At 43.6% G+C, this 12,833-nt stretch overlaps 1 protein-coding gene across 1 annotated transcript in view; it reads left to right on the top strand.

Annotated features, from left to right (window-relative positions):
- LOC137216944 (anosmin-1-like) overlaps nt 1-12,833 on the top strand; it is a 190,082-nt gene that overhangs the window by 107,593 nt on the left and 69,656 nt on the right. The window contains exon 3 of the mRNA XM_067723069.1: nt 2,960-3,022. Within this exon, the coding sequence (XP_067579170.1) occupies nt 2,960-3,022 (63 nt within the window). The remainder of the gene's footprint in view (nt 1-2,959; nt 3,023-12,833) is intronic.

The following is a 12,833-nucleotide window of genomic DNA, read 5'->3' on the forward strand; positions in this document are numbered from 1 at the left end:
TTATTATTATTACTTGGAGAAATAGAAAGTGTTTTCTTCCTGTTCAAAGTGTGAGAGAAATGGCTGTCATTTTTTTCCTCTTTGGCTTTTGTTGAAATCATTTTACCTGGCCAGTAGCACCGTAAAGAAATAAAGCTTTGGAAAATTTATCGTGCCGAGATTTACATAAATGTTTACATCTAGGCTGCTCTTGTCAGGTAGTTTTCACCGAGGATTACTAAAAGAAAATGTTGGCTGTCATTAGTAGCATTTTGAGATGTATCTTCAGCTGCTACTGATTAGTGGTGACTAGAAATGAGGCAAGCGTGCAATTAAAATAGAACTTTAAATGAATTGTATATACCAATGCTAGACTTGACAGATGGCGATTCTGGATTAACAAGAAGACAAGTACATTACGTATTGCTGCTGTTAGCATTTCAGAAATATGCCCACTTTTGTAAATGGTACCTAGTTTTTATAAGGCATTTATTCCACAAGTTGTCAGGAATATGGTTATTTGGAATCATGGACATCACAGAGGACTGACTTTTTTAATGCACTCATGCGTGTCTCTAGTTATGAAAATGCAACTGTATACATGTAATATCTTGCTTTCATAGTTTACAGTTTCAGCAACGACAGAAAGCAAGAATCACGTAATTATTCTGAGACATTTTTAGCCACATGGCACTGAACAGTTTTTATATGGAATAAATGCTTGTTGGATGTTTCCCGAGTGAAATGACAGATACTTAACTTGTAAGTAGCTGAGCCTCTGTCCGTGAAAACTCCCCAGGTCTTGTGGTGCGGTCCTGCTCCGTTGTAGGCCACTTCTTCAAATGAAAAAATTGCAAAGTATTTTAAAGGGTGCCACTTATTCATTTCAAGTAGTCTTGAGAAGGAGTTAGGTCTAAGCGTATTTATTAAATGACCAGTAAAGTTTTTAGGCTGGGAGCCAATGTCTTGCAACAAATAAGGGTAACTCTGTGGGGTAAGGCATTGGATGTACCTTTAGGAAACAAAACTCACTCTTTAGGGAGCTCATGAACTATGTAAGGTAGACAAGTTTTAAACTATTCCATTGCTATTAGAAAAATGGTATTCTTTTAGAATCGTTATATTGGTGAAAATTTGTACATTTGTTTTAGAACATGCTTGGAAGAGGTGAACACTAATAGACTTGGGACAAGCTTATATAGGTCTTGGAAAAGCATCATTGACGAGCTCAAGTTTTTTTAATTAAAATAACTAAAAATGAATTGTTCATATGCAACATTAAAGCATATAAAATCTAGAATATTCTCACAAGCAGTAGACTGATTCTTAAATGATACTTACATGAACCAAGAAAGAGCCATTACAGACCCTGTTTTCATCAAATTCTACAGCAGTTCTTTTTCTCCCCCAGCTTTATTGAGATATAAGTGACATATGTAACGTTGTGTAAGTTTAAAGTGTACAGTCTGATGGTTTGATACACACATATATTGGGAAATGTTTACCACAGTAAGGCAGTTCTTTTTAAAGTTTAGCGTAAGCACCAAGATTTTCAGGAGAACTTGCTAGACTCTGTACACCTAGTGCCTTTCCCATGAACTCCAAGGTGATGCTCATATTACTGGTCATTTATCACACTTTGAGAGCAGTGCTGTGACAGACTGACAGTTGATACAGTCAGTAGTTTGTTTTCATATATGCATTTTTGATTGAAAAAAATAGCAGTGGACATTTGCAAAGTAAATTTCACCATAGAGTCTTCCAGTTCATCTTTAAACTGTATCTTTATTTTACAACAGGGATGTTGCTAGAAAGTAAAGTGAAAATATAGTACAGGTGTATGTTCTGAATTCTACATTATATATGTCTGAAATTTAACTGAGAATTTTGATATCAACTGGAAAATTTATCAATAATGAAAGTCAGATACATAGAATAATCATGAGCTTATGGGAACCAGGGTATGCCAGTATTTAGATAACTGTCATTTAACTCTACGAGATGATTAATTTGTACTAATTAAAATTTGCATTAAAATATAATTTGGAGAATCAAATATCCATTCATATGAATATAAGATTTTAATTTCAATCATGAGGCCTGGCTGTTATCTCTTATTTATTACAATATATTATATAGATAGTATATATAGTACTATATCTTAAGTGTTATAATTATACGTTATATATAGTAGTATGTATATAAAACCTACATTTACACGTATATATACTTTGTTCATTCAATAATATATTATTTATTATTACAGTTGTTACTGAACAGTGGATCCTGGCTATTACCTTTGATTTATTAAATCCTATATGTAAATTACATATATGTATTCAAACTGTATTCTGAAGCTCTTATGGGAGAGTCTCATATTCAGGCTACTCCATACATTTTAATAGAGTAATTAAACTGGGTAAATGTGAATGCCGCTGGATTCACTGAGATAAACACATAAGTTAACAATAATGGGTGTGATATATATATATATATATATATATATGCATATACATATATTTAATGCAATACTTCAGTTACTTACAGAAGAATATTCAAAAAAACCCTATGTTGTCAATTTAAAAGCAAGTTATCGTTAAGGTTGATGAGGAAAAAATTCATCTGTAACAACCACCTTTAGAAACTATTTTTTACTGAATAAAACTAAATATCCAAACTGCTGTGCCTGACAGGGAATACACACCTGCTTCTCCTGCATGTCGCCTCCAGACTCTGCAGCTTTCCTTTTTCGATTGTGTGGAAACGTATGTCTTTCTGTCCCTGCTCGGTCATGATGCTCTTGTCTCGGATTCCTAGGATACACACAGTTACGATGAGCTGCTGATTAATTGGATTTCCTAAAGTCACTAGGAAAAGTAGGCCCTGAGAAGTCAGGAGTGTGCACAGGCGGGTTCTTTCCTTTTGGGCTTTGTTTTTTTCCCGTGTTTACTGATTGGTTTTCACTGTTCATCTCTCCTAGTGCCTGGAGCCCTGCAAGGTGTCCTGGGACCTGCGGAAGCAGCAGTGCCAGAGCTTCTGTGAGGTAAGAGGCCCCGTACACAGCCACGGACACTCGGGACGCAATTGCAGGCTGACCACGTGCCAGTGGGTCCTTGGCATGGGAGGGCATCATGTTCTGGGGCTGGGGAAGTTCACTTTCCTTCAGGTGTGTGTGTGTGTGTGTGCATGTGTGTGTAAATTCACATTAAAAAAATTCTCGAGACTTCTTAAAACCTAGCCACCCGCTGCTTCCATTATTAGTTAATCACCAGTGAAGAAGGGTTCCAGCCGTTGCCCTCCTCCCACCTCACATTATGGCTCTTCTGTGGGCGATTCTCGGCATGATGATTCTCATGCTTTTGGAGGAAGCCGCCCTCTTATTAGTGGTGGGGTTTCTCAGAGATTTTCCCCTGGCTGTTCACCCTCTGGGCAGCCCATACTCTGGGCTGAGGCTTGCCCACGTTTTCCCGTATGGAAGGCACCGTACTTTCCCCGTGCTCTCGGGTAGATGATAGAGCGTTGCTGTCCCAGACCACCACTGTCTGAAATCATCAGTTGTGCTGAAGAGGGGGAGGGCTGCTTTGCTGCACTGTCTCTTCCAGGGCAAACCAGGGACCCAGGGACCTGCCGTGAAGCAGCCAGGCTGACGGCACGGTGGCCGCTCAGAGTAAGAGTGGTCGGCAAGCCCGCAAGGGCCGTGAGCACAAGAGTTGGAAGAGTCCACTCTGGGGACCAAAGCCACACCGTGGAGGGTGGTGGCGAGGGAACGCCAGCAGACATGCCCGTGCGGCATCAGAGGGAAACGACGCTGCAGGGCTTCTGTGAGTGGAATGGGGGGCTGGTAGGGCACTACCGAGCTTCTCCAAACAGACACAGTGGTCTGGTCCCACCCCCGTGCGGGAGTTGCCAAGGGGGTCCTGTTGCCTGCGTTTCACCTTGGAGGGCACACAGATTCCATTCTGCAAACATGCCTGTGGGCCTGGGGTCATAACAGCGCCATCAGTTTTTTTGTTTGTTTGTTTGTTTTTAATTAATTAATTTATTTTTGGCCGTGTTGGGTCTTTGTTGCTGTGCGCGGGCTTTCTCTAGTTGCGGCGAGCGGGGGCTGCTCTTCGTTGCGGTGTGTGGGCTTCTCACTGCCGTGGCTCCTCTTGTGGTGAAGCACGGGCTCTAGGTGCGTGGGCTTCAGTAGTTGTGGCACATGGGCTCAGTAGTTGTGGCTCGTGGGCTCAGTAGTTGTGGCGCACAGGCTTAGTTGCTCCACAGCATGTGGGATCCTCCTGGACCAGGGATCGAACCTGTGTCCCCTGCATTGGCAGGCAGATTCTTAACCACTGAGCCACCAAGGAAGCCCCAGCTCCATCATTTTTAAGGTGTGTGAAATACATCCTCAGTCCTGATACCGTCTGACCTTCCCGACAAGCATGGAGATAAGCAGGGCACACTGTAAGTCCACAGAGCTGTGTGTGGAAGCGTGGAAGCCTGGGAAGCTGGAAATTATCAAGTCACATGGCTCACCCACTGCAGGTGGCAAGACTGCCTCTCAGCTCCATCTCTGACCCCTCTCCCCATGTCCATGTGCTGCTGTGGCTGGATTCCCCTTGGACGGTTACAGGGGCTCACTGTGTTACAGGGTTATTTTAGAAAAGTGTTTAGTGTTGTTTTGGAAAGCTAGAATGGAAGTGTTTCTCAACTGCTAACGTAATCAATACGTGATCTTCCTAATCTCAGTTTTAATTTGCTCCAAAAGATTCTACTCAGCATTTTGTGACTGGCTGGAATATGGGTGATTTGCAGACTCTTACATAATGACATCTGTTGCCGGAAGTACCTGGGGGCTGAGGATTTTACCATAAGGGAAGTCTTTGGAAGCACTTTGTAGTCGTGAACTTCAAAATGCGATAATACGTAGGACTGGCAGGTATTTGAAGTTACATAGCCAATTGCTCTGCTACTGACACGCACAGCTAAGCTAATGACTTAGTGTCAAATCAGATAGAAGAGCTCTCCTATGTCTTTTTGTATCTTGCCCTTTTCTGGACGTTGGAGATGACGCAGAGGAGCATAAATCATGGCTTCTGCCCTCCCTCAAGGGAGCTGACCTATTACACTTCAGGTTTTCCAGAACATCTTCAGGCTTCTTTAGGGATCCAATCCAAACTTTCCCAGGAAACATGCTTACCTGCCATTCACATGAATGTTTCTTTATATTACTTACCTCTTCCTGCATAAAAAATGACCCCCAAACTTAGTGGCTGAACACAGCACACAGTTTCTTTGGGTCAGGAGTTTGGGCACAGCTTAACTGCATTCTCTGCCCAGCATCTGTCAAGTCTGTAATCAAGGTGTTGGCCGGGCTGCATTCTCATCTGGGGGCTCGACTGTAGGAGAATCTGCTTGTAAGCTCATTGCAATTGTCAGCAGAATTCACTTCCTTGCAGTTGTAGGACTGCGGTCCTGTTTCCTTGATGACTCTTGGCTGGAGTACACTCTTAGCTCCTAGAAGTTGCCTGTGGTCCCTCCCCATGTGGCCCCCTTCATTGGCAGGTCACAGAACAGCTATGTACTTCTTTAAGGCCAGAATCCTGATTTCCAGTCTGCTGAGACGGAATTTTATATAACACAACGTAATCTCAGGAGTGACAGTTCTTCACCTTGGCCATATTCTATTGGTTAGAAGCAGACACACACACACACACACACACACACGGAGGTGATTACACCAGCGCAGGTCATGACTCGGTGGGGCTCATTCTAGGCTGTGGAGGGATTCAGGTCCCTTGAGAGATAGAACAGAGAAGTTTGATCAGAAATGGAAACAAACAAGCAATAAACAAAACTGATGAATCTGTGCAAAGGCAAGGGCAATAAGGCCATCCCTGTGTCTCCTGCATTCTATAAAGTGCACTCCTACTTTATTTTGTATTCTGTTCTGTACACAAACTGTACATATATATGCTGCTGTAGGATCTAGAGGAACAAGATGTGCCCTGCTGTTCGCTTGGTAAACACATTATCCCTTAATATCACTGACTCTGTGTTGATAGTTTTACATCTGACCCCTGAGAAGGGAGATATAATTGAAACGTTTCTCCCTGAAGTTCCAGATGTGATAGTGGGCTTCTGTAATTGCCGTTCTCTCTGAAATAACCGTGAGGACATCTGAACCACATCGGTTTATTAAAATGGGACTCGTGTGTACAAATTGTGATCTGCTGTTGGCAGAAAGGTTAATTGGAACTTGAAAGGTGGGGAAAACAGAGGCCAGTTAATGTGAGGGACTTTGTGGAGAGACCTCAGCCCGCTGGTCCAATAACTCAAAGCCTTAATGTGCAATTTTAGCTGCTTCGAGTGTTCTTATCTCGCTCTACGTTTTTTTGCTTCTGTTTTATTTTGCAGTAAATGTCTGATTATTATGCTTAAACAGACTGAATCCTGAAAGGACTCATCCCTGTTTCAGTATTTTTCAGGCTAGTCATTCATTGAGACAGACCCGTCCATGCCCCTGGTTACCACATTATGTATTAAGAATGCATACAAGTTTCACATTGTCAGGAACCTAAGCTTTCCCTTGGTAAGAGTTCGGACCCAGAAGGACTCCAGGTTTTATTCTGCTCCAACAGAAACAACTAGACTGTTAGATATCTTTGGCCCCATGTGTATATTTGCAAGATGGTCTGAGCTTTATCTTCTAAGGCATGAGCTTGCAAACAACACCCCACACAGCAAACCTGGTCTGCCTCTTGTTTTTGTAAGTAAAGTTTTATTGGAACTTGGCCAAACCAGTTTTTTTTTTATATATCATGTACGGCTGCTTTTGTGTTACAACAGCAGAGTTGGGTAGTTGTGATATATCATATGGTCCACAAAGTGGAAACTTTACAGGAAGTCTGGCCCTTTACAGAAAGCGTGTTCCAACTCCTGCTCTAAGAAGAACCACAGTCATAATGATATCACACAACCTACCTAACCATTCAGACTGTCATGATTCCTTAGTCTGTATTACCAGCACCAATTTCTAGACAGAAAGTATTTTCTAGGTAATTTTAGTCATGAAGTTCTGCTATGTGGAAAAGATTTTCAGGGGCATGTTAATCATAACATACCTAGAATCCATTCATGGCCTCCTCATGTATTGATCTCTTTAACTTCTCATATGACTATCTATACAGTTCTACTTTTGCTACTTTTTCAGGCTGATGGCAGAGTTAACAGTGTTATTTTTTTTAATGACATAGTTAAGTATATTAGAACAGGAATCTTTTTCTTTTAATTTTTCACATTTATTAACTCGTCATAGGGGTTCACTCCAGAATATGTTTTCTGCCTTCGGATAACGTATGAACTCTGACAAAAGTCACCATCAGCATTCATTGGGAAAGTCTCCAGTATGAATCTTTGGGGGCAAATTAAGATAAACATCTTGTCTCAAGAACCCTCTGGGATCCTGATGTAGCTTACAGAAAAAAGAGGCAGTTCTGGTACACAGAGTATCAGGACACTCTGTTCACCTTTTCATGTTTGGGATAAATGACAGCCCAAGGTTATGGGTGTCTCTCAAGCCTAGATCTGAATCATAAGGGATGATTTCTCTGATTCACAAGGGATGATTTCTCATGTGGCCTTTTACGAAACGTGTTATTTTCCGTGATAGAGACATAGATAGATTGCGCTTCATTGCTTTAGTTTATTAACTAGCCATTAGCCCCTTCCTCTTACTTTTATAAAACCTTAAGAAACATGATAAACTATTACAGTTTTTCGTACTAATCATAAAATGCATGTTTTCCCATGTTTAAATGTGTTTTTCTTACAACTGATGTAATCTTGAATTATAAACGAACATGTCCTTTCTCCTTGTTAACGGTATATAAAATAGTCACGTGTGTTACAGCTGTTGTTGTCTTAGTTTCGTTCTTTTTTTAAAAGATAAATTTATTTATTTATTTTTGTCTGTGTTGGGTCTTCGTTGCTGTGCGTGGGCTTTCTCTAGTTGCAGCGAGTGGGGGCTACTGTTTGTTGCGGTGCGCGGGCTTCTCATTGCGGTGGCTTCTCTTGTTGTGGAGCACAGGCTCTAGGCGCGCGGGCTTCAGTAATTGTGGCTCACAGGCTCTAGAACGTAGGCTCAGTAGTTGTGGCTCACGAGCTCTAGAGCACAGGCTCAGTAGTTGTGGCGCACGGGCTTAGTTGCTCCGCGGCAGGTGGAATCTTCCCGGACCAGGGCTCGAACCTGTGTCCCCTGCACTGGCAGGCGGATTCTTAACCACTGTGCCATCAGAGAAGGCCCCTGTTGTCTTAGTTTTGATGACACCTGATACATCTTCGTTTAGGAATGGCCTTCTTGCTGATGAAACACCTCCCATCTTTAATTCTGATGTGTTTGACTTCATAATATCCCCACCCTAGTAGGATGTCAGCTGAGATGTCAACCTTGGCCGTATGAAATGTGCACTAAGGGTCATGGAAAGCTGAGACCTCACGTGCGTCAGGGGTCAGTCAGTGAGGGAAGCATCCATTGTTGATACTGAGCTTGTCATTCGATCAGCCTGGATTCTCATCGATCCAGTCCTGGTCAGGGTGAAATTAGGAATAAAAAAGAGGTTTTCACTCTGCCACAGATGGCATTATTGATCCACTTCTTTGTGCTTTTTGCTTTTCAAAATATTTTCCCATATGACTCCATTTGATTTCATAGCAATTCTTAGAAGTTAGGTCTGAATTTTACTAGGCGAACTTTATGGGCAGTGAAATCAGCACACAAGGAGAAAATGTTTTATTGGCCCAAGACGACATGGTTCAGAGGCAGAGGAGTAAGATCTAAAATCGAGCGGGTGTGCCTTCTAGTTAACGTTTCTTTCCCACTGTCCTCCATCCCAGACACCTCTGTCTACCCCTGCTCCATGAATGAGCCTATCTCTTTTGTAAAATTGTTGGTCCAACCATTTGTGTGTGAACAGGCTTACTCTCAAATGAGAAGGAAGCTTTGATGAGGCAGAATCATAGTTAGTTAAAGGTACTTCAAGGAGTTGAAGGAAGAACACGGCTCCTTACTACTTACTACAGGGTCTCTTTGGCCGTGGGATGTTCCAACGTGACTGGAAAGACACCTCGAAACGAAGGCGTCAGATGTATCACACTGCTCTTCTTGCTGTCAAAACTTGTCCTGCCTCCGCCGCTCCACAACCCAGTGTCACGTCTTCAAATCTCAGGTATTAAGTGAACGCATCGCTTCAGGAGCTCGGGCAGAGCCGCCACCTGTCTGGGAATGTCTCTGCCAGAGTTAAAGGTACTGAAAGAAGCTGATGAGAGCTAAACAGGAAAAGGATGTAACCTGCCCCGACGTTTGCATGCCGGGGGAAGGACAAGCACGTAGAATTTAATACAATCTTTTGCTTCAGTGTCCCAGAACGACAGCTGACCTGATGACAGTATCCTTGTCAAGGGACAAGTGGAGATGGACCTTGGTGCTGTTTTTTGAACGTAGTCATGTCTTTTCTTTCCTGGGGGGTGGGGATATACCAGAACGTAATAGAATAAAGCTGGCTTTGGGTGCCACACCATGGGGTTCATGATACAGTCACCTCTAGTCTTTTGAAGAGTCAACTAGTGAATCGTTCAGAGTCCATTAAATTAAGGTCCAGTGTACAAGAGGGACTCAGTTTTTATTAAAAAGGTTTGCTCTGTTGGAATATCTTCCCTGAGAAAGTTATAGTACGGCTCCTGAGTCCTCCCTTTAGGGGAGTTGTTCATATTTGAGGGGGGCGGCACCAGGATGGCTCTTGAGGTGTATGACTGGTGGGTAAGAAGCACAGGTTCTTCTTACTTGTACAGGATGAGTGCTTGAGCAGAAGAGAGATGTTGGTGGGTTAGTCCAGGGTGGCAGTGGTGGAGGTGGGCAGAAGTGGGCAGCACATATTCTGAAGGCAGAGCCGACAGAATCTGATGACACGTTGCATGAGACGAATCGGGGGAATGAAGCGTTGATGGTGATGGCGGGGTCTTTGTCATGAACAGCTGGGGGAGGGAGCTGGCATGACCTTGAGCGGATACTGACAAGTGGGGTATGTGAGAGGCACAGGTTTTGTGGGCGGGGGAGGGGGTGGAGAAAGGATGACCAGAGGCTTGGTGTCGAGCATGCTGTGTCTGAGACGTAAATTAGACCTCCTCTCGAGATGTGTCATGGGTACATAGATACATGAGTCTGGAGTTGAGAGGTCAGGCTGGACATACAAATGTCATGGTGGATAGATGGTATTTAAAATCATGAAGCTGGATGAAGTGGTAGAGGGACAAGAGCTTCATGGGTTATGTCCTAAATCAGTCCTGCTGGTGGACTAAGCGGGGGCTGTTAAGATGGGAGAAGGTCCACGCGAGGGTGGAGTTCTAAAGGACACATGGCAACAGCTTCTCAAGAAGGAAGAGGTGATCAGTTGCATCTGCAGGACGGTGGAGGTCTGAAAATTGGTCACTGGATACCGTGATGCACAGGTCACGGTCGACCTTAACAGGAGCAGAGTTAGCGGGTGGCTGCAGAGAAAGCCTGATTGATGTGTTCCAGAGGAGTGGTAGGGAGAGACGGAGAGAGGAGGGGGTATGAGAACATTTCAGAGAGCACGGATCGCTGTGGAAGGTTGTGGGTGAAGGGCTGAGCAGGGTAACCCCACATTACATCACATTTGGGGTGAAGAAATCATCCCGTAGTCTAAGCAGATGGGAACTGTCCTGAAGAGAGAGGGTGTGTGATGCTGGAGGAGAGAGGAGACCAGCAGAAGCACGTGACCTGAAACAGCAGTGGCGTCCACTGCACCATGTGAGGAAGGTTTGACGTGGCAGTAAAGGACCGTGCCTCCTTGTCGCAGGACGAGGTAGCAAATGAGAACACACGGGCCGGCTTCCGGTGTATAGGCGGGTGTGAAAGGGGATTCGTGGAAGTGTCCCTCTCAATGCTTCACTTTTCTCCGTGAAATGGGCTGGTTTGCTGAGAGTGATGGAGCCTGGGGTGACCAGCACGTAGCACATTTTCCCGAAAGCGTTAGCTTTTATCACTGTAATGAGTAAACTTTTATTTTTTACAAATGATAAACATTTACCTTTTATATTTTTATAGTAAAGAAAAGTATTAATGATATAGTCTGGGTTGTGGTCCTTGGTCAAGGTGCAGATTTGGTCCAAGTTTTCTTTTCCACTTAGTGAGGGTGGGAGTAATGGGATCGAAACGTTTCAAGGAATGCTGAAGATTTTTATAATCGTTATGAGATTCCCTTTACCATCATCTCATAAAGGAAGCTGTCCTCATTAAATCAAATTTCACAGTCCTGGAAAATGAGCATATCAAGAATATTGAATGACGTTTTATGGTCGTTCAGTAACTTATTCATTGGGTGGAACGTGTTCTCCATGGAATGCAGCCTTTTTTTTCTTCTCATTTTTTTAAACAGTGAGGCTCAATTTTCATTGAATTTTTATGTGTTGCTGGGGAGTATACCATGAGACTCTATTGAGGAGAATTGATGAGTTTTGAAAATTTATAAGAGGCTGAGACCGGAGGCTATTTTGAATGATTTAAAGACCTATCCTGTCTCAAAAGAGGGACTAGCCAGGTAGCTACACAAGGAGTTAGGGGAATATCATAGAAATTACAAAAGCATCTAATTTAAGTAAAAAAATCAAAGATGCATGTAAAGCACTTAAACAGTGTCTGAACATAACAGACATTGGATAAATAGTAGCTCTTTTTATTATGATGGCGGAGGGCCAGGTCGCCACTTTGGAATTCTACGACGGGTCAGTAGAAGACAGCCTTAAAAGGTCCCACTCGAATAGTAAATGTACAGGAGGAAATGTACAACAGATGCACACAGCTCTGTCCACAAGTTGAAGTTCCTTCCTAAGACCACCTGGGTGGGAAAGAGGAGAGACAAGTGGCTGGGTCAGGGGCTTTGATTTTGGGGAAATGGTTTTTGTGTCTTTACCTTGAGAAGACTTTGAATACGTTTATAAGCCGAGGGGAAATGACCGTCATCGGGAGTGTAAAGTGAGAGATTCGTTGGGAGAATAGCCCAGATTTCTGGAGTCAGAAACTAGGCTTGAATCAAGTTTCAGTGCAGCGATGGAGAGACTCAGCTTCTGCAGATGCCAGCTGCAGCTCCCCGGGGCCAGAGCAGCGCTTCCCAGGCTTGGTCCTTCACACACATCACCTGGAATCTTGCTGAAGTGCAGATTCTGTCTTAACGGGCATGGGCTCTCGGCACGAGAGTCTCCGTTTCCCCAGCAGTGCAGATGCTGCTGGGTGAAGGACTAGTAAGTGTGTGGATTCCCCTTCTTTGATACTGGGGTTCCCTATAAGCTTTCACTTTGAGGTGCCTACTGATGAAGTCTTGTGATTTCTTCTGTGCTGTTCTATAGAGAGAAAATGTGCAAGGGCTGATCATGATGGAAAATAAACAGATGAAAATGGTTTTTTAAAAGTGGAAGGGCTTCCCTGGTGGTGCAGTGCTTAGGCAGATCCCACATGCCGTGGAGCAACTAAGCCCACGAGCCACAGCTACTGAGTCCATGTGCCACAACTACTGAGTCCACGTGCCTGGAGCCCATGCTCCGCAACAAGAGAAGCCATGGCAGTGAGAAGCCCACGCACCGCAACGGAGAGTAGCCCCCGCTCGCTGCAACTAGAGAGAGCCCGCACGCAGCAACGAAGACCCAACGCAGCCATACATACATACACACATAAATAAAGAAATCAAACCCTCACACTTTTATCATTCAAAACGCAGAATTATAATTGTCGGTTTGTCTCTGTCCCCAGACGGAAGGTATTTCACTGGGTACAGAATTTCCAGTTAGCAATTTTTAAA

The sequence above is a fragment of the Pseudorca crassidens genome, chromosome X (assembly GCF_039906515.1).
Source record: "Pseudorca crassidens isolate mPseCra1 chromosome X, mPseCra1.hap1, whole genome shotgun sequence".
Lineage (NCBI taxonomy): Eukaryota > Metazoa > Chordata > Mammalia > Artiodactyla > Delphinidae > Pseudorca > Pseudorca crassidens.